The following is a 19,395-nucleotide window of genomic DNA, read 5'->3' as shown; positions in this document are numbered from 1 at the left end:
ACTGCAGTGACAACACCAGAGCCTTAACCTTCTGTGCCACAGGGGAACTACTCTGGGCTCACACTTACTGTTGACTTTGGAGCCCGATACCCCTGCTTCCTGTAGATGGGACGGAAGCGCTCCAGTTCGCCATGGGCCCCCACCCCTCCCTCTTGCCCCTGACACTTGAGCTGGAACGTTGGTTGCCATTTGTTGTTGCTCGGTTGTTATTGTTCCTACTGTTCTGATCTGAGATTCAGCAGTTTTTGAGCGGAAGCACCTCTCAGAGGGGAAACCGTCAAGGCTGGTGTCTAGCGGGCTGAAACAGTTGTTCTTGTCAGTTTTGTTCAGTTTTGTAGTTGTTTTTTGAAGGAGAGGGCTTATTAACCTTCTCATTCGGCTGTAGCAGAGGTCCTCTGTTTTTTGTTTTCATCTTGATTCTGAACACATCCTTGTCTTCGCACAAGAGTTGGGTGCCTGGTGCTGCGTATGAAGAATTGTAGAGAGAACTTGAAGCTCAGGGTGATGTTCTGTTTCTTCAGTCAGGATTTTTTTTTTTTTCACTTTTTGTCTTTTTAGGGCTTAACCCACAGCATGCTTCCCAGGCGAGGGGTGGAATCAGAGCTGTAGCCGCCAGCCGACACCACAGCCACAGCCACGCCAGATCCGAGCCGTGTCTACGGCCTACACCGCAGCTCACGGCAATGCCAGATCCTTGACCTGCTGAGCGAGGCCAGGGATGGACCCTGCAACCTCACGGTTCCTAGTCGGATTCGTTTCCGCGGCACCAGGACGGGACCTCCTTCAGACAGGATTTATTGCTTCTCAGGCAGCGAGGGGAGACGCAGATGAGTTTAGTCCAGTCAAGGGTGGCATCTGTTTACACCTCGACTCGAGCGTGTTCCTGAGGGCTGGGGGAGTTCTGCTTCTGTCCTGTTTCGGCATGTAGTTCTGTGGGGTTTCCCGCTTACGTCCGCTTCCCGGGGCTACAAGAGCCAGTTCCCACGCCCTGGGGCGGCCTCACGTGATGGGGAGAAGTCGACTTTGTCCCGGTTGTGGGGACCAGCAGGCCTGGTGCCTCCTGGAGGCCCTGAGGGAGGAGGTGTTCCTCACTCCTGGTGCTCGTTGGCACTCTTTGTCCTTCGGTGGCTTGCCGCTTTGTCACCCCCGTCGTGTCCTCCTGGGGCCTTCTCTCCCCTGTGACCCCGTCTTTCTGGGTCCCCTCCTCGCCATAGGTGATCGCCAGTCCTTTTCGGGGTAGGTCCACCTTCTCCAGTGTGACCTCACATGAGCACGTCCCGGCCGTCCGCAGCCTTTCCCCCGATAAAGGCACTTGCCGCGGCTCCAGGGAGACAAAATGTCCTGGAGTTCCTGTTGTGGCGCAGTGGTTAACGAATCCGACTAGGAACCATGAGGTTGCAGGTTCGGTCCCTGCCCTTGCTCAGTGGGTTAAGGATCCAGCGTTGCCATGAGCTGTGGTGTAGGTCGCAGACGCGGCTCGGATCCCGCGTTGCTGTGGCTGTGGTGTAGGCGGGTGGCTACAGCTCTGAATCGACCCCTAGCCTGGGAACCTCCATATGCCGCGGGAGCGGCCCAAAGAAATAGCAAAAAGACAAAAAAAAAAAAAAAAAAAAAGTCCTGGGGGCGGCACTGTTCCGTCCGGCCCAGAGCGGCATCCCTGGGGTGTTGACCAGCGCCCTTCCTCCTCGGCAGGCCCTGAACTCTGGTTTTTTTTAAGACCCTGTGGGAATTCTGAAAGCTCCCAAAACTTCTCATCACAGAGGCTCTGGAGCTGGAAAAAGCCTGAAGGGCAAACGGAGGCACCATGTGTGGGTCACATGTGTGGACCTCCCTTCGCTTTGGGATCCGAGTTTCTCATGTCTGTCCTGCCTTTGCTGAGCTCTTAGGCCTCTCGTTTTGTCGTAATTAAAAAAGAAAGTCTGGGGGGAGTTCACGTTGTGGTGCAGTGGTTAACAAATCCGACTAGGAACCATGAGGTTGCGGGTTCCGTCCCTGCCCTTGCTCAGTGGGTTAACGATCCGGCGTTGCCGTGAGCTGTGGTGTAGGTTGCAGACGCGGACTTGGATCCCGCGTTGCTGTGGCTCTGGCGTGGGCCAGTGGCTACAGCTCCGATTAGACCCCTAGCCTGGGAGCTTGCATATGCCATGGGTGCAGCCCTAAAAAGACAGAAAGAAAGAAAGCCTGGCTTTTTCAACTGCTGTTTTTTGTGGGGAGCAGGCCTGATTCAAGCTGATTATCCATCGCTGACCGTGGTCCCTGGGGGTGAGGCTTGCAGCCTGGGCCTTTCCTGGGGGCCAGCTGTGCCCCTGTGTGCACGACCCTCTTCAGTTGCTTTACTGCAGAGCAGGTACCAGGTTTTCCTCCAGAGAGAAACTGTCGCCTGGAAAAGGGCGTTTGCAGGCAGTTTTCCATCCCTTTTATGAGGATTTTGATCAGTGCCCGCGGCCACCTCCCATTCCGCTGTGTGCTGTCAGGTGGTTTGGTTTTGTTTTTGACTTCAGCCTAGCATTCAGGTTTCTTTTCTTTATTTTCTTTTCCTTTTTTTTTTTGACCTGGGGAGTTTTTACCCAGACACCCGTGACCTATGAAATGCTGGTAAGTCACGCTGCCAGCTCAGCTGTGTCTTGGTGAGCCTGTGAAGCAGTCTTCTTCCCAAACTGTGGTCCCTTTGAATGGATGGGCCAAGTACTTGGGTTATGCAAGACCCAGAGAAGCTTGGAGTAAGGTCACCCAGTGTGTCTCCTTTAGAATTCAGACCCCAGCGAGAGCCTGCTGGGCCCAGCAGAGCCATTTTCTCTCTCTCTCTCTCTCTTTTGGCCATGCCCATGGTATGTAGAAATCCCCAGGCCAGGGGTCGAACCCTCGCCACAGCAGTGACAATGCTGGATGCTTAACCTGCTGAGCCACTAGGGAATCCAGAGTCATTTGCTCTGATGTTTGACAAGTGACTGGATTGATGTACACAGACAGTTGACTTGGTGGTGTTGGTGAGAGCCTGCATTTTCAAAGCCTGGTCCTGAGGTTTGTTTAAACTTCCCACTCCAGTTATGCAAGTTAGTGTGAATAATTACAGCAGACACTGGTTATTCCCCACCCAGCAGACCCATCCCTTCTTTCTTGCTAACAGAACTTTGGTTTTGTTCTGATGCTGAGTGGTCACAAGCTTTAGGCCTGAGGCTAGCTGCTGGAGGAAGGAATCTGGATCAGATCGGGCCAGCCACAAACATTTCTAGCTTGCCAGTGGTTGGCTTAGGGCAGGAGATAATTCTGACCCCAGGGAAGAAAGGAGAGGTCTGCTGAGAGGTTTCTGAGAAAGCTCCTTGCTGTTTAAATGGAGACACAAGAAGGCTTCTTTTATGCCCCTGGGTTGTTGTGTGAGACCCTGATGTTTGGAGCTGTGGCAGTGATCTTGTGACCATGAGGAAGGGACAAGTCTGGAAAGCCAGTACATGCAGGATGGGAGCTCAGAAAGATGCAGAGTACCTAGATCCTTGGTTATGTCACTGAGTTACTGAATTAACCACCTCTGGAACTGCCCTTCCTATCTTTGGACATAATATGTGAGATACTTAATTCCCTAATGTTTTAAGACATTTTGAGTTGAATCTTTCGCTCTCTCTTTGCCTGAAGCATGCAGCGGTTCCTTGGCCAAGGATTAAGAGCTAGCTCTCTTTCTTTCTTGTGTCTTTTTAGGGCCACACTCGTGGCATATGGAGGTTCCCAGGCTTGGGGTCTAATTGGAGCTGTAGCTTCTGGCTTATACCACAGCTACAGCTGTGGGATCTGAGCCACACCTGCAACCTACACCATAGCTCATGGCAATGCTGGATCCTTAGCCCACTGAGTGGGGCCAGGGATCGAACCCATGTCCTCATGGATACTTGTCCGGTTCTTTACCATGGACCCACAATGGGAACTTTTACTCGTCTCCCAAATCACCCAAACTTAAAGAAAAGGAAAAGCAAGACAACTCAGAAAGGTCCAGATGCCTGTGCTGCGGAGATGGGAGAGAAGCTAAGATGAGCACATTCAACTCGGAAGAGACCCCTGGATGTCTTCTGCTCTTTTTGATGAACCGCAGGTCTGGCCTCCTTGGTGTTGCTGGTGTTGCTTGTTGAGCATCCCCGTGACCCAGGGGCGTCGTTGGACCCTCCACGCTCATTGTTCCGTTTTGTTGCTGAAACGACTGTGCCTAGGGAGTGACAGGGTCTTCATTTCACAGATGAAGACAATAGGGCTAAGGGAAATGACACCACTGCCTTAGTGTTCTGAAAGCTGAAAGGTGGGGAGTTCCCGTTGCGGCTCAGAGGGTTAAGAAATCGATTAGCATCCATGAGGATGTGGGTTCCATCCCTGGCCTCGCTCAGTGAGTTAAGGATCCTGAGTTGCCACCAGCTGCGCTGTAGGTCATAGATGCGGCTTGAATCCCACATTGCTGTGACTGTAGCTCCAATTCGACCCCTGGCCTGGGAGCTTCTGTATGCCACAAGTGTAGCCCTAAAAAGAGAAAATAAAAATAAAATTAAAAGCTGAAAGGTGGCAGAGCTGGGATTTCCGCTTAAACCTACATGAATGTGATTCAAAAGTTCCTACTTTTAATCATAATGGCATCTTGCTTCTAGAAAGAGGGCTCTCTGGAAGGTCATGATCCCCCCCTCCCCCAATTTGAATCCATGAGCAAATTAAGCAGCAAGGATTAAGTTAGGGTCACCAAGAGCAGAGGTCAGCAAACTAGGTCCCACCACCTGTTTTTGTGAATAAAGTTTTATTGGAACACAGCCACAAACACTCATCTGCTTATTGTCTCAGGCTGCTTGTAGGCAGGGTTTTGACTGAGACCATCTGGCCCATAAAATCTTAAGTATTTACTATTCGGCCCTTTGCTGAACAAGTTTGCCAGCCTCTGTTCTAGAGAACAAAGGTCAGAGGATGCCACTGTATGCCACTGTCACATTGTATTCAGCTGTCTGTTGTCTGCATACCCTGCTAGAGGGTCAGCTCCGGGCACTCAGGGCGCTGGGTCTGTGTTCCTTTCTCCTAGTGTCTGGAAGTATGTGGGTTCTTCCATAAAAACATGTTGTTAACACCTTTGGGTTGGAAGGAAGGCCATCATTCAATGTGCTCCGTACCGTTTCATGATTCCTGAGCTTCCTTAACCAGGAGCACCCCAGAGGGCCCGCTGCCTTACCCTCGCTCACAGCCTGTGCCTTCTCGCTGTCCTCACACGGTGGAAGGAGCAGGGGGCCCCCTGGAGCCTTTTTTTTTTTTTTTTGTCTTTTTGCTATTTCTTTGGGCCGCTCCCGTGGCATATGGAGGTTCCCAGGCTAGGGGTCAATTCAGAGCTGTAGCCGCCCGCCTACACCAGAGCCACAGCAACGTGGGATCCGAGCCGCGTCTGCGACCTGCACCTCAGCTCACGGCAATGCCAGATCCTTAACCCACTGAGCAAGGGCAGGGACCGAACCTGCAACCTCATGGTTCCTAGTCGGATTCGTTAACCACTGCGCCACGACGGGAACTCCCCCTGGAGCCTCTTTTATGAGGGCACGAATCCCATTCAAGAGGGCTCCACCCTCGTGACTAGGGAGGGCTCCAGCCAAAGACCCCATGTCCTAACGCCATCATCTTCAGTGGTTAGAATTTCGGGAGCTGAATCTTGAGGGGGTACATCCTGATTTATAGTAGTGACATTTCAGTGGCACACCCTTGGAGTTTGATGTGCTTGTTAATCTCTAGTGTGTCATCGTCAGACTCTGTGGCCGCAGTCTGTCACAGGGGCAGAGGCCCACCGGTCATTATCCAGGTGCCTGGCTTGTAGAATTTACGTTAAATCTTCCTTATCGGTTCAGCAGCCTTTGGCACCTCTGACCTTGAAACCTTGTCCTCCCCTCTCTTCTGTAATGCCACAACCTCCTGGTGTTCCTTCTGCTTCTTTGCAGATCCTTCCTGGCTTATCACTTCTGCACCCTCAAACGTTAAATATTATGTATCCTCGGATTCTGTGGTTGACTCTCATTGCTACACATCCTGTCTGAATTCCTGGGGGAGCATTGCTGTCTCTGCGTGGATGACTCGAAGTTAGACCTCCCACAGATCACGCCCTGCCTTTCTCTTGGGTCTCTTCGTGTGGGTGTACTGCAAGCTCATCAAAGTCTCCAAGACTGAACCCCCTACCCTCAGCCCATGTTCGTCCTGTGTTCCTTGCTCAGTGAGTGGTTCTGCCAGGTTTCTGGCCAGCCCTTGGGCTTCCTCCCAGCCTCCTCTTCCACTTTCCCTCACAACTGCTCAGAATTCTATTTTTCTCTTCCTGTCTTTTTAAAATTGTCATAAAATATATGTAATATAAACATGACTCTCTTAACCATTTCTGAGTGTACATTTCAAAGGCATTAAGTACATTCTCATTGTACAACCATCACCACCACCCACATCCAGAACGTTTTTTCTTTTTTTGTCTTTTTGCCTTTTCTTGAGCTGCTCCCGTGGCACATGGAGGTTCCCAGACTAGGGGTCTCATCGGAGCTGTAGCTGCCAGCCTACGCCAGAGCCACAGCAACGGGGGATCCAAGCCGCATCTGCAGCTTCCACCACATCTCACGGCAATGCCGGATCCTTAACCCACTGAGCAAGGCCAGGGATGGAACCTGCAACCTCATGGTTCCTAGTCGGATTTGTTAACCACTGCGACATGACGGGAACTCCCAGAACCTTTTTTCATCTTCCCAAGCAGAGAGCCCGTCTCCGTCAAGTGGTAACTTTCTGTGTGGCCCTCCCGCTGGCCCCTGGCGAGCACTGTTCTGCTTACGTCTCTGTGAATTTGACTGCTCCAGGTGCTTTGTATAAGTAGACTCATACAGTATTTGTCCTGCTGTGTTTGGCTTATTTCGTTTGGCGTGATGTCTTTAAGCTTTGCGCATTTGTAGCACGTGTCAGAATTCCCTTCCTTTTAAAGACTGAACAGTTTCCATTGATGGATAGCCCATGCTTTGTTTATTCACTCCTCTGTCGATGGACACCTGGCCTGCTTCTGCTCGCTGGCTGTTGGGAGGAATGTGGCCATGGACATGAGGGTACAGATAACTGTTTGAGTCCCTGCTTTCAGTTCTTTAGGGTAAATACTTGTAGGTGAAATTGCAGGATCTGAGGGTAATTCTGTGTTTAATTTTTTTTTTTTTTTTGGGGTTCACCCTTAGCATGAGGAAGTTCCTTGGCCAGGGATCGAACATGAACCACAGCAGTGATAACACCGAGTCCTTAACCTGCTAGGCCAGCAGGGAACTCGTTCTATGTTTAATTTTTTGAAGAGCCACCGTACTGTTTTCTGTACTGGCTGCTCCGTTTTCATGTCCCATGAGCAATGCCCAAGAGTTCCAGCTTCTCCTCATTCTCCTCAGCCCTTGTTATTTTTCTGAGTTTTTGATAATGGCCAGTCGCATGGATGTGAAGTGGCCTCTGCTTATGGCTTTGATCTCATCTGTCTGGAAGTTTCACATTTCTCCCCAAAAGTCATTCGCGTGCCCCCCACCAGTTTAGCTAGACGGCCCCCCTCCGAGAGGTCACTCTGCCCCGCCCCCATCGTCCTGAGTCCTCTCACCAAACCTCCATGGGGCACCCCCTGGAGTCTGGGCTCCCTGTCCCGGGGGTCAGGGGCCGGGTCCATTGCTCACCTTTGTAGCTCCAGTGTATTGCAAAGAGCCTGGCCACTCGCAGACCAAGCACATTTAGAAGAATGCCTGGAGCACCCAGACCTCAGGATGTGCTGCTTATTCTCGTGGGAGGCCAGACCCGCCTCCTTCCGTCTGGATGCTTCACGGTTGAGAGCAGGTGGTATTAATACTTGCCCAGCTGTGCGATTAGAGAACCCGCTTCCTTGATCCTCGGTGGGGATTTTTGAATGTGGTTGGTGGCATTTAACTCAAATCAGAAGTTATATTTTGCTTCACCGGGTCAACCTGGGTAACAGTTTCATCTCTGAAGAAAATTAATTGCGGAGGAAGCTGCATGTGCCAGGAGAGCCCAGGCCCGTCCTTCTGTTGGTGAGGGGAAGTCCACTCCCCGCCGGCCCGTCCCTGTCCTGTTTCAGTTCCCTCTGTGGAACTCATGCACTTGCAAATCAGCTCGTTCTGGGGAAAAGTCGTTGGTGGGATGTCTGCGGAAGGGGCCGAGAAAATGGCCAGGACTGGTGGTCAACAGCTGGTGGGCAAATGCTGGCCTTGCGGAGGGAGCCAGAACCGCAGTGCTGGCCCCCGCAGGTGAGGGGTTGACCGGAGGTGCTGGATTTGGGCCATGTCCACAGGGTCCCGGCGAGGGTCCTTGACAGGTGGGGAGGCAGAGAGCCCCGGGCCAGTGGCCTTTTACCAAGGGGCACATTAGGATCTGATGTAGCTGGACCGATGCCCCTTGGCCAAAGGGGACCGCTGGCTGTTTCAAAGGTGTTTAGTCTTGACATCCTGTGAGTTAAGACTCGGATCTGGCCTCAGAGGTGTCAGTTTTGAGTTATTATCCAGCCTGTTGGTTCCACGGGTCCTTTGCTCTGCTTCTGTCAGCACGAAAGTGGCTCTTCCGTGGAGGATGGCTTACATCCCTAAAAGGAGACAGGACGCAGTGTTAGGGCTGCTGGAGCAGGGTCCCCTTTGCTGATAAAGGCAGTGCCCTAGACCTGGATGTCACTTGGGTGAAGGTCAGGTGTGCTGTGCTGAGGGGTTGGAGTTCAGAACTCAGGCTCAGATGCTCACGGGGCCAGACAGCTGACAGAAATGAATGCATTGGGCCGGCTAGGGGTGCCAGGGAGTCATGGCACCTCTGGGTCCCCGGGCCCCTGCCAAGCAGACCGGGATGTGTAATCTGGCTGCGGGTTCAGGTAGAGGAGAGGATGAGTTTGGATGAGCAGCTAGCAGTTACCATGGTGGAGTTTTCCTCTTCTGTCTGGAGTGGTCAGAGGCACCTCTTTTTTTCCCTTTTTTTGGGGGGGGGCTGTGCCCACAGCATGTGAAAGTTCCCAAGTCAGGAATGGAACCCTCACCATGGCAGTGACCTGAGCTGCTGTGTTGACAATGCCAGATCCTTAAACTGCTGTCCCACAAGGGAACTCCCAGAGATACCTCTCTATAGGGATGTTTGATTGGAGCCCTAAGGAACGGAGGGAGTGAGCCAGGCTGTTATTGGGAAGGAATTCTGAATGGTTCAGCAGGTTCAGATGTGTGTGACAGTTTTTTGTTTGCTGTCACGTTGGTTTCCTGCCTGTTCCCTGCATACTGTATTCGCCGGGTTCCCTGGTCCATCCCAGGTGTCAGTGGTGATGAGTTTAGAAGGTGAGGGAGGAGGGAAGCTGGGATATTCTTCCTCAGAGTCCTGCCTCAGGGGCATCTCTGGCAGTGGCCGTGCTTCCTCTGTCGTCCGGGGAGGTCCCACGTGGCTCCTGGTCAGGCCTTCGTCTTGTCCTCCCACATTGCTCCTGGCTGCTTCTGCCCTGGTCCAGCTGCTGCTCTGTTACCACCTTTGCCTTGTGTCACCGTGGTTCCCTGGGATAACTGGTGTCAGAAAGCCCAGCTGTCATCCCCAGGTGGCCTCATTATCTCCTCTTTCTGGCTCTTCCTGCGTCTCTGTAGCATATGTCCTGCGTGAAGTGCCTCCAGTGGCCTAGCTGGTCTGGCTTCTGTTTTCCTGGCCCGACAGGCCCTGAGGGGAACAGGCTTGGCCTGTTGGGGGAACAGCCTGGAGAAGCAAGGCTGTCTTGAGGGGCGTGACAGGAGCCAGGACCCAGGTGAGGCAGAGAGGTGGTGAGAAGCCTGGTCCTGTGTGGCAGTAAGTGGCAGTTTATCCTCTGCTTCTTGATGTATTTTCGTGACCTCCTTTCACCCCCACCAAGATAACTGGTGCTTGTTGTGTAGTCAGTAGGGATGTTGACATTTAAATCTGCGGAAGTCTTCAGAAGCCATCCGGCATCTCATCAAGTTCTGAGTTATACACGTTAAAGTGGTGAATTTTACATTAAGTGAATTATACTACAATTAAAAAAACGCTCTGGAAGTGGCTAAATGACTTTTAATAGGCATATTTAAGTTTTTTTTTTCCTAACTTGAAAGAGAATTTCATAGCAGAGTTAATTTTAGTTGCAGAGGAATAAAGACAATTCTGTCTTCTTCACTCAAGAAAAAAAAAAAAGTATCCATGTAAAACAATGCAGCTCCTATGGAAAATAGTTTGATGGTTCCTCAAAAAGTTAAATATAGGATTACCAAACTATCCAGCAGTCCTACTTCTAGATGCATACCTAAAAAAACTGCGAGCAGGGACTCAGATACTTGTACACAGATGTTTGTAGCAGCATTTTTCACAGGAGCCAAAAGGTGGGAAGAACCCAAGTGTCCACGGACCGATGAATGGATAGCGAGGTGTGGTCCATACTGTGTATGAAGCTCTGCCATTCAGCCATAGCGGTACCTGAAGTACTAACGCAGACGGGAACGGGGTGAACCTTAAAAACATGCCAGGGGAAAGTAGCCAAACACGAAAAGCCACGTAGTGTATGTTTCCCCTTCTGTGTAGTATCTGGGATAGCCAAATTCGGATGTAGACTAGCGGTTGCCAGAGCTGGGGGCGGGGAGACGGGCTGGGGTGGGGGGGAGTTAGTGTTTACGTTTCTGTTTGGGGATGAAGAAAAAGTTCTGGAAATGGAGAGTGGTTGATGGTTGTACGATGCTGTGGATGTATTTCACGTCACTGCATTACACGCTTGAAAACAGTTAAAGTGGTATGGGAGTTCCCATTGTGGCTCAGCAGTAACGAACCCAGCTAGTATCCCTGAGGACGCAGGTTTGCTCCCTGGCCTCGCTCAGTGAGTTAAGGATCCGGCGTTGCTGCGAGGATGCAGCTCAGTGCCTGCATTGCTGTGGCTGTGGTGTAGGCCGGCCGCTGCAGCTCTGATTCAGCCCCTAGCCTGGGAACTTCCATGTGCTGCACATGTGGCCCTAAAAAGCAAAAAAAAAAAAAAAAAAAAGTCAACTGCGGTAGATTTTATTATGTGTATTTTACAGTTTAAGAAAGCAAAAAGTAAAACGTTCCAAGTTTACATACTTTGTACAAGATTTGTTTTTAAAAAAGCTTTATTAGTATAGTTGATTCAGCAGGGAGTGATAATCGCTGCTGTACCACAAAGTGATTCAGTTACACGTGTGCACACACGCATTCTTGTACAAGTCTTCATTCACGCTTTCTTCATGTTGAAAGCGCAGTCCCTGTGTTCTCCTTCTAGGCGGCAGTCTGGCCCCTGGCTGTGCAGTGGCCAAGTGACAGAGCCACAGCCCTGCTGGAAGCGCGGCATTGCCAGTCCTCTTGTGTCTAGTAGTCGGGCCCGTCCAGACTGGGAACAGACTGGGACTTGGCAGGGCTGGAATATGGAAGCCCTCGGCCTGCCCTTGGTTGCTGCGGCGGTTGGTACCATGTTTGGCTGATTCTGTTCGTTTCCTACCTAAAGTCCACTCCTCTTTTCTTCTTTGGCTTAACAGAATCCTGCTTTTGCTTGGGGCTGTGGGACGTCCTTCTCTAGGTCATGGCTCTTGAGTGCCTCAGCCAGTCCTGACATGTTTTCCACTCCCTTGTGGTTTTCTGGGATTACTGTCCTTGCCTGAAAAAAAGGGGTGATCAAGCTGGCTTTATCTCAGCCGCTTTCTTCTGCTCCAGTTGTGGATATGAGGATAGGGAGGTGACGGTCAGGTTGGAGATTCTGTCCGTGGCAGGACCTTGGAACCAGCTGTCTACCTCCAGACTAAGTATGGGAGAAAAATAAGCCTTTCTTTGTTTCCAAGGAGCCTTGCTCCTTGTAGTTGAGTTTTCTGGTTCTTGTTGAGCATCTTCTTTGTTGCTTTTTAAGGAATGCCTTCCCTGCTTCAGTACATGTGGGCATCGCTCAGGGCTGCTGAGTTGTCAGTCCCCAGGATGACTGTCAGATAGTTAAGAACAGGCCCTAGGTCACTGCATTGCGCTGCTGCTGCTGCTTCCTCTTCTTCTTCTTCTTCTTTTTAAGGGCTGCACCTGCAGCATGTGGAAGTTCCCAGGCTAGGGGTCGAATCGGAGCTATAGCTGCCAGCCTTTGCCACAGCCACAGCCACTCGGGATCCTAGCCACGTCTGCGACCTACACCACAGCTCACAGCAACGCCCGATCCTTAACCCATTGAGCAAGGTCAGGGATTGAACCAGAGTCCTCATGGATACTAGCTGGGTTCGTTACCACTGAGCCACCATAGGAACTCCTTTTTTCGTCTTTTTTTTTTTTTTGCATTGGTCTTCTTCTGGTCACAAGTGACAGTGAGCCAGCCACTTAGACTGAAGCAGAAAAGGGCATTTATGGATTCAAATAACTAAGAAAACTAGGGGTTGAGCTGGAACTGGGGGCTCAGTACCCCCACACTTGTCTCTTAGTCACTTAGCTCCTCTTCTCTCTGCATTGGCATCTTTCCCAGGTGGGTCCCTTCACATGATCAGGAAAAATGGCTCCAGGTTGCTCCAGATTTACACGGCTGTTGGAGCTCCTGCTTCTAGAATGGTGGTTGGCAAGCTTCTTCCTTAAGGGATCAGATAGTAAGTACTTTAGTCTTTGTGGGCCACAGGTCTCTGAAGCCACTTCTTAGCTCTGCCTTTGTAGTAGGAAAGCAGCTGTCGATGATTTGTCAACAGATGGACATGACTGTGTTCCAATAAAACTTAATTTACAAAAGCAAGGCTGGGGATGCTGAATTTGCCCCTCAGGCCATTGTTTGCTGACTTTAGTTCTGGAAGGAGACCACGCCTCTCTTCTAGTAGTTCAAGTAGAAGTTGTGGGGAGGGCCCAGTGGTCCAGGGTTGGGACTAGGGGGAGGCCAGAAAGCTCTTACTTCAGCTGCAGAATTTAAGGGAACACCAGACAAATCAGCAGTCAAGATAAGTAACATGTGGTGTTCTCGCTGTGGCTCAGCCGTAATGAACCTGACTAGTATCCCTGAGGACGTGGGTTCAATCCCTGGCCCTGCTCAGTGGGTTAAGGATTGGCGTTGTCATGAGCTGTGGTGTAGGTCTCAGATACAGCTCAGATCTGGAGTTGCTGTGCCTGTGGTGTAGGCCAGCAGCTGCACCTCTGATTCAACCCCTAGCCTGGGAGCTTGCATATGCCATGGGTGCGGCCCTAAAAAGCCAAAAAATATATATAATATGTTCTTGCAATATTCAAAACCACCAAAATCAGTACAGAAAAAAATTCATTACACTAAGGTCATGTGTGACGTTTGGGACAAGGCCCAATGAGGGTGGGCTGAGTGAGGTGAGTTGAGGTGCCTTCCCTGCTGTCACCTAGGCTGGGTTCCCCTCCCTCTTCCCCCCCCTGTGGGAGGGAGAGGTTGGTAGTGCTAAAGGCAGCTTCCCAGGGAACAAGATGGAACCCTTAAGAAAGAGGGGTGCAGCTACCAGAAGGAAGGGGAGGGGTACGGTGTGCCTGCCCCTGTGCCTTGGTGTCAGGTACCTTATTTTCTCATTTTTTCCCTCATAGCAAACCTCAGAGGCAGGTACTGTGACTCCCATTTTCCAGATGAGGAAAATGAAGGACGTCACATATTGCCAAAGGTCACACAACACCTGAACTATTATTTGAGCCAGGGTCTCTCCCCTCCAGAGTATGCATTCTCGAATTCTTGGCATCAAGGAAAGTTGAGGCCTGATAGAAACTTCGCCAGGCCCTGTGCGTTCAGTCGTCTTCTGTTGGCAGATAATGCCCAGGTAGCTAATAACCTCACCCCTTCCTGGCTCCTGTTCTGGTTGGCAGATGTCTCTCAGACGTTTGCAGAACCAGAAGCCCTCACCCCTTTAAACCCTCCAGTTTAGAGCAATCAGAGGTCAATATATCTTCCCAAATTAAATTATGGGCACTGCAGATGTTAAGAGGCAGGTGAGCTGCACTTGAATAGACCACATTAATTCTGGCAGAGGAAGTGGAGCCCTGCTAGGGTGATAATTAGCATCAGCAGCATCACTCTCGCAAGCTTTAGAAGGATTCCGTAGCAGTAAGCAGGTCTCGAAATCACAAGATGAAAACATACCTTAAAATATTTCATGTGTGTTCAAGGTCGGAGGGAGGTGACTGCAGTTTTCGAGAAAGACAGGATACAGGTGTGAATCACTTGATTGGAATCATGATGGATCCACAGACGGTTGTCTGGCCGGCTGGTTGGCCCAGAATCTGGCTTTCGCCAGATTCCCTATTCTGTGTTCTGAGAGAGGCCTCAAGTAGGAAGAGGGCTGGTACCCAGCTGTGTGATTTGGGCTGATCCAATGGGTTTCGGAAGGGGATTAGTTTGGCTTTCAGGGCTTGAGACAGAAGGTGTTCTGAGTGAACTGCCCCGATTGTGGTTTTACCAGTTGTTCCTAAGATGTTTATTCAAAGTGACCTCAGAGGCTGGCCGGATCCACAGTGTGGGCACACGCTCATGTGTCCATATGCTCATGTGTGCACATGCTCATACGTGCACACACGATTAGGTGGTGTTCACAGAAAAGGGAAAAGACAAAACAGCACGCAGGCATGAATGCTGGATAATAAGAAGGTAATTATTTGGCAAACGGCGGTTGGTCACTGTCGGCTGGGTGTCTTGTTCGGTGTTTCACCTCCCTTTCCTCCAGTTACCCCAGCAAGCCTGGGAGATTCTGCACTTTGGGGCTTATCTCAAGGGGAGAAGAGACTGAAGCTTACTGAGCAGGGTCGAGGGACTCGGCCAGGGTCCTTCCACTGAAGCTCTCTTCACCCCTTGTCCTGCTCACTAGACCGGAAGCTTGTTAGGGACGAGTCTTTCTTGTCTGCCTGGTGGCACAGCTCCCGGCTCCCAGGAAGAATGAAGTCCCTGCTAGCTGAGCTGAACTGAAGTAGGAGAGCGAGCTCAGTAAGCCGGGGTCCAGTTTGTGGAGATGTGTGTCTGCATCCTTCTGGAGGGAAGCTTCGGAGATGTCGTCACATTCTCGGAGGGGTCCCTGAGTCAGCTCAGCTCCTGCAATCCCCATCTGGGAGCAGAGAGTTAGCACTTCCTGCCTCTGGATCTTAAGCAGCTCTGAACGTGACTGCTTTGGAGGCAGAGCCCACCTCACTTGGCCAGGCCCTGTGAGAGAGTGGTCTGCAGCCAGGCTGCTCTAGGACCCTTTCTGCTGTACCGCGCATTACCGTGTGTCACTGGGCGTTTCTCAGCCTTGTCTTTGACTTGGACATGGCCTTGGTGGTTGTGAGGCCCGAGGTTAAAAGTCACGTGTTTAGTGCGATGGCTGCGACGCCGTTAATGCTCAGGAAGTAAGTGGCAGCAGCTGTTGCTGTTGTCGCTGTTATTCTTATCGGCAGCACGATGTGTTGATGAGCCATCGCTAAGTAAAGGAGACTGATCACACAATTAGGTCTACACTAGAATTACACCTGTGAAAAAGTCTGTGCCTGTGTGAATGGGAAAGGCAGGATATGAGGAGACAGGATGACGACTTTATGGATAAAAACATACTTAGCTTTCCCCTAAATCCTCACACCTGTCCCTATTCTCAGACCTTTGGAAATCTCTCCTAAGGAGCTAGAAATGAGGACAGTTAGTTATGTACAGGGGTGTGCAAAGAAGGACAGTTAGTTATGTACAGTTAGTTATGCAGAGAAGATTGGCTTAATAAGATTGACGTAATATGTTCCCAGCAGTGGTGAAGTAGTTGTGTTTGGGAAGTCATCAAAAATCATATTTTCAAAGACTTTTTTTTCCTTTTTCTTTTTGTCTTTCTAGGGCCTCATGTGCAGCATTTGGAAGTTCCCAGGCTAGGGGTCTAATAGGACCTGCAGCTGCTGGCCTACACCACAGCCACAGCCACGCCAGATCCCAGCTGTGTCTGTGACCTACACCACAGCTCACATCGATGCCAGATCAAGGTCAGGGATCAAACCCATGTCTTCATGGATGCTAGTCAGGTTCGTTACCCCTGAGCCACAATGGGAACTCCCATATTTTCAAAGATGTTTAAATATTACAGGAAAATGTTCATGATCTAGACAAGAAAAGAAACAAGCCCAGATACAAAGTGGCGTTTGTGCGTATTTATATGTTACATGCATGTGTGCACATACACATATACAGCACATACTAAGAGAGCGTATTAGTTTCTTATGGCAGCTTGAACAAATTACCACAAACTGTTGCGGCTCAGAACACCACAAGTGGATTTTCCTGGAGTTGTGGCGAGCAGAGGAAGCCCAAAGTCACTTTCACTGGGCTACAGTCAAGGTGATGGCAGGGCCGGGTCCACGCATCACTGCTTCCGGCCCCTGTGTGCTCCTCACTCCAGTCTCTGCTTCCCTGGTCACGCTGCCTTCTCTTCTGCATCTCATCTCCCTCGGCCCCCCTCTTTTGAAGACACCTGCGATTATGTCGGGCCCACAGAGATACCCAGGATCAGATCCCCAAGTTACTCACATAGTCCCTTTGGCCATATAAGGAACCCTCGCAGGTTCCAGGGGTTAGGATATGTTAACCTTTGGGGGTCATAATTCAGCCATCACAGAAGTCAGTTTTGAATAAAAAAGCAAAGTGCAGGGAAAAAAACGGTCTTGAAAATGTCATGCATGGGTCACCTCTGGTGGATGGTGGGGGTTCATTTAAAAAAATTTTTTTTTTGGCCGCAGCCCTGGCATGTGGAAGTTCCCAGGTCAGGGATGGAACCCACGCCACAGCAGGGACAGTGCCGGATCCTTAACCCACTGAGCCACCAGGGAACTCCGGTGGGGGGGGGGATCATTTGTAGTTTCGGTATCCTCTTGGGTATCTTCCCTTCCTGCGCTAAGAAGCCGCTCCCTCACCCTTCACCCTGCTCGGGGACCGTCACTCTGCGGGGCGGACGTGAGTCCTGGGCCCAGGGTCACGCTGCACTCCCGCTGTCTCCGCAGAGCCCGTGTTCTGGTTCTATGTGAAGGAGGTCCTCAGCAGGCATGAGCTGCAGCGCTTCTACGCCCTGCGCCACATCGCCTCGGACGCCGGCCGCGGCCGCGCCTGGCTCCGCTGCGCCCTCAACGAGCACTCGCTGGAGCGCTACCTGCACTCGCTCCTGGCCGACCGCGCCAGGCTCAGGTACCCAGGCGGGGCCCCGGGGGTGGGGGGCGCCCATCTGTCTGTTTGCTGCGGGGCCCGTTGGCCAGAGAATAGATGCAAAGGCCTGTAAAGGGCCCTGCGTGGCAGCTGCCTGTGCTCAGCACGCAGGCGATGCTTGTTGTTGCCAAGGCCTGGGCTGCAGAGAGGGCTGCCCTCTTAGGATGGAGCCTGCACCTCACCAGGGGGACTCTTCATCTGAGTTTCTTTCAGACTCAGGGTTTCTCTCTAGGTGCTGGGCATTCAGCTCCCAGTTTCGTGTCGTGTCTCTCCTGTGTGCCAGCTGCTGTGCAGCTCCTTCTGGCTTTTTTGAGGTTAATCAATCCCCAGCTGACTGGAAGAAATAGGGAAGTTTGAAGCTGGGGAGAGAAGTCATGTTGTTAAAAAAACAATATCCCATTTTATTATGTTTTTCTTTTTTTTGTCTTTTTAGGGCCACACCCGTGGCATATGGAGGTTCCCAGGCTAGGGGTTGAATCAGAGCTGCAGCTGCTGGTCTACACCACAGCCATAGCAATGCAGGATCTGAGCCACTCTGCGACCTACACCGCAGCTCAGGGCAACATCGGATCCTTAACCCACTGAGCGAGGCCAGGGATCGAACCCTCATCCTCATGGATACTAGTAGGGTTCATTACTGCTGAGCCACGATGGGAACTCCTGTTTTCTTTTTTTCTTGATCATAAAATTCATCCTGTGAGTTAGCAGAGGCCAGGTTATGCTGCCATAACAAACACTGTATAGACCTCATGAGACAGCCAAGTTTATTTCTTCCCCTGCAGCATGTCTGTCATGGGTGGTGGCGATGGGGGTCGGGAGGTCATCTCAGGGACCCAGGCTGAGGGAGGCTCCATCTCTACATATGCTTTGTAGCTGAGGCAGGACGAAGGGCTCTGGCTGAGTGATGCACCGGCTCTTAAAGCCTCTGCCCGCCCTGATGCTTCACTTCTGCTCCTATGTCATTGTCCATCAAGTCTCTCGGCCACAGGCAAGCTCAGCGGGGAGGGGGAGGTACGGTTATCCAGAGCGATGGGGAGGGGGCTCTGAATACGCTGTCAGAAGCCAGCCTCCTGCCTTTCAAAAACATTTCACGGTGCTGGGGAGCCTGCTGGGGACAGAACTTAAACCGCTCATCACTCACAAGCCCTCCCTCTGCTAGCACGGTGTTTGTTGGTGTCATTTTGCCTGTGCGCTGACGTTTATGACCTCTGTCCGTCTGTCTCTCTCCCTCCGGGTCAGGTGGACTAGACCTGATGTTTTGTGTTACCTGATGATACAAAGGGACAACGATCATTTCTGCCCCGGTCCCTCGAGTACCTTCCGCATCTGCAGTGCCCAGATCCTCAGCAGTGGAATTTCATTTAATTCAATAAGCTGGCGTTTCATCGGTGCCGTGACGCCCTGCTGGCAGGTCTTCCCTTGCCGTGTGTTCCCAGGCGCAGGTCTCCCTTTCTGTTGCTTCTGCTGCTTGCGGTCAACCCTGTAACCAGTAGTTTGTTAGGTGGTCTGGGATTGTGCGCTAAGGCTTGAGAATACTCCTGAAGTTCTCCTGTTCACGCTGAGTGTGATGCCTTGTCCAGTTGTATGTTCAGACTCCGTGGGTCCCAAATGGGAGGGCTGGGGGCCAGGACGACGGTGCCAGCTGTACCTGTGTGCTGCTTAGGGTCCCAGTCGGGCTGCAGTGTCTGCATGTACCTCTGAGCGTTAATCAGTTTTCGTTAAGGAGCACAGCCTCAGGTTTCTTCAAATAGTTTTCTTTTGTGAAGCTCTTTCTAGCCGTTCATTTTGGCCGAGGATTGAGTGCCATGATTAAGATCCATAGTTAGTTGATTGTGGAGGCAGACTCTGCAGATAGGGCGGGCCAGCCACGCTGCCTTACCTCATACAAGCATCTGCAGATTTTTGTATCCAGGGCGGGTCCTGGAACCAATCCCATGGATTCCAAGGGATTGCGGGAGTTCAGAGTCGTACTCTGAAAATCAAGGTTGAATAGAGCAGTGAGCAATTGAAGTGAATCAGCTGTTAAGAATCTCAGTTGAACTTACCTGAATCACTAGCCACTCTCAGTCTATGGGGGAAAAGCCAAGTTCATTTACATGCTGAAGACTGGCTCCAACTTGTAAAGAATCACAGTTTGGGAAATCAGAGGTCTAGTTGCAGTGCCCCTTGAACATGTGGTGTGTGCGTCCGCTGACATTTTTGCTGGTTTAAGTACGTGGAAAATGTTGCGTCTGTTTAACGTACCTGGTTGTTTCTGAACCACAGGTCAC

General features: G+C 51.2%; 1 protein-coding gene across 5 annotated transcripts in view; it reads left to right on the top strand.

The window, feature by feature from the left end:
• SNX29 (sorting nexin 29) overlaps window positions 1-19,395 on the top strand; it is a 551,544-nt gene that overhangs the window by 54,604 nt on the left and 477,545 nt on the right. For 4 of the 5 annotated variants that reach the window (XR_007134934.1, XM_047780471.1, XM_047780470.1 and 1 more), the window contains exon 5: window positions 16,927-17,107. Coding sequence is in view for 3 of the 5 variants with exons in the window: in XM_047780471.1 (XP_047636427.1) it covers window positions 16,927-17,107 (181 nt within the window). In the remaining 2 variants the exon portion in view is untranslated. Of the gene's footprint in view, window positions 1-8,030; window positions 8,253-16,926; window positions 17,108-19,395 lie in introns of those variants that run through there. The other variant, XM_047780473.1, reaches the window with a different exon arrangement.

Source organism: Phacochoerus africanus, chromosome 5, assembly GCF_016906955.1.
Source record: "Phacochoerus africanus isolate WHEZ1 chromosome 5, ROS_Pafr_v1, whole genome shotgun sequence".
Classification (NCBI taxonomy): Eukaryota; Metazoa; Chordata; class Mammalia; order Artiodactyla; family Suidae; genus Phacochoerus; species Phacochoerus africanus.
Note: the sequence above shows the minus strand (reverse complement) of the source record. Positions and strands in the feature narration are given on the sequence as shown.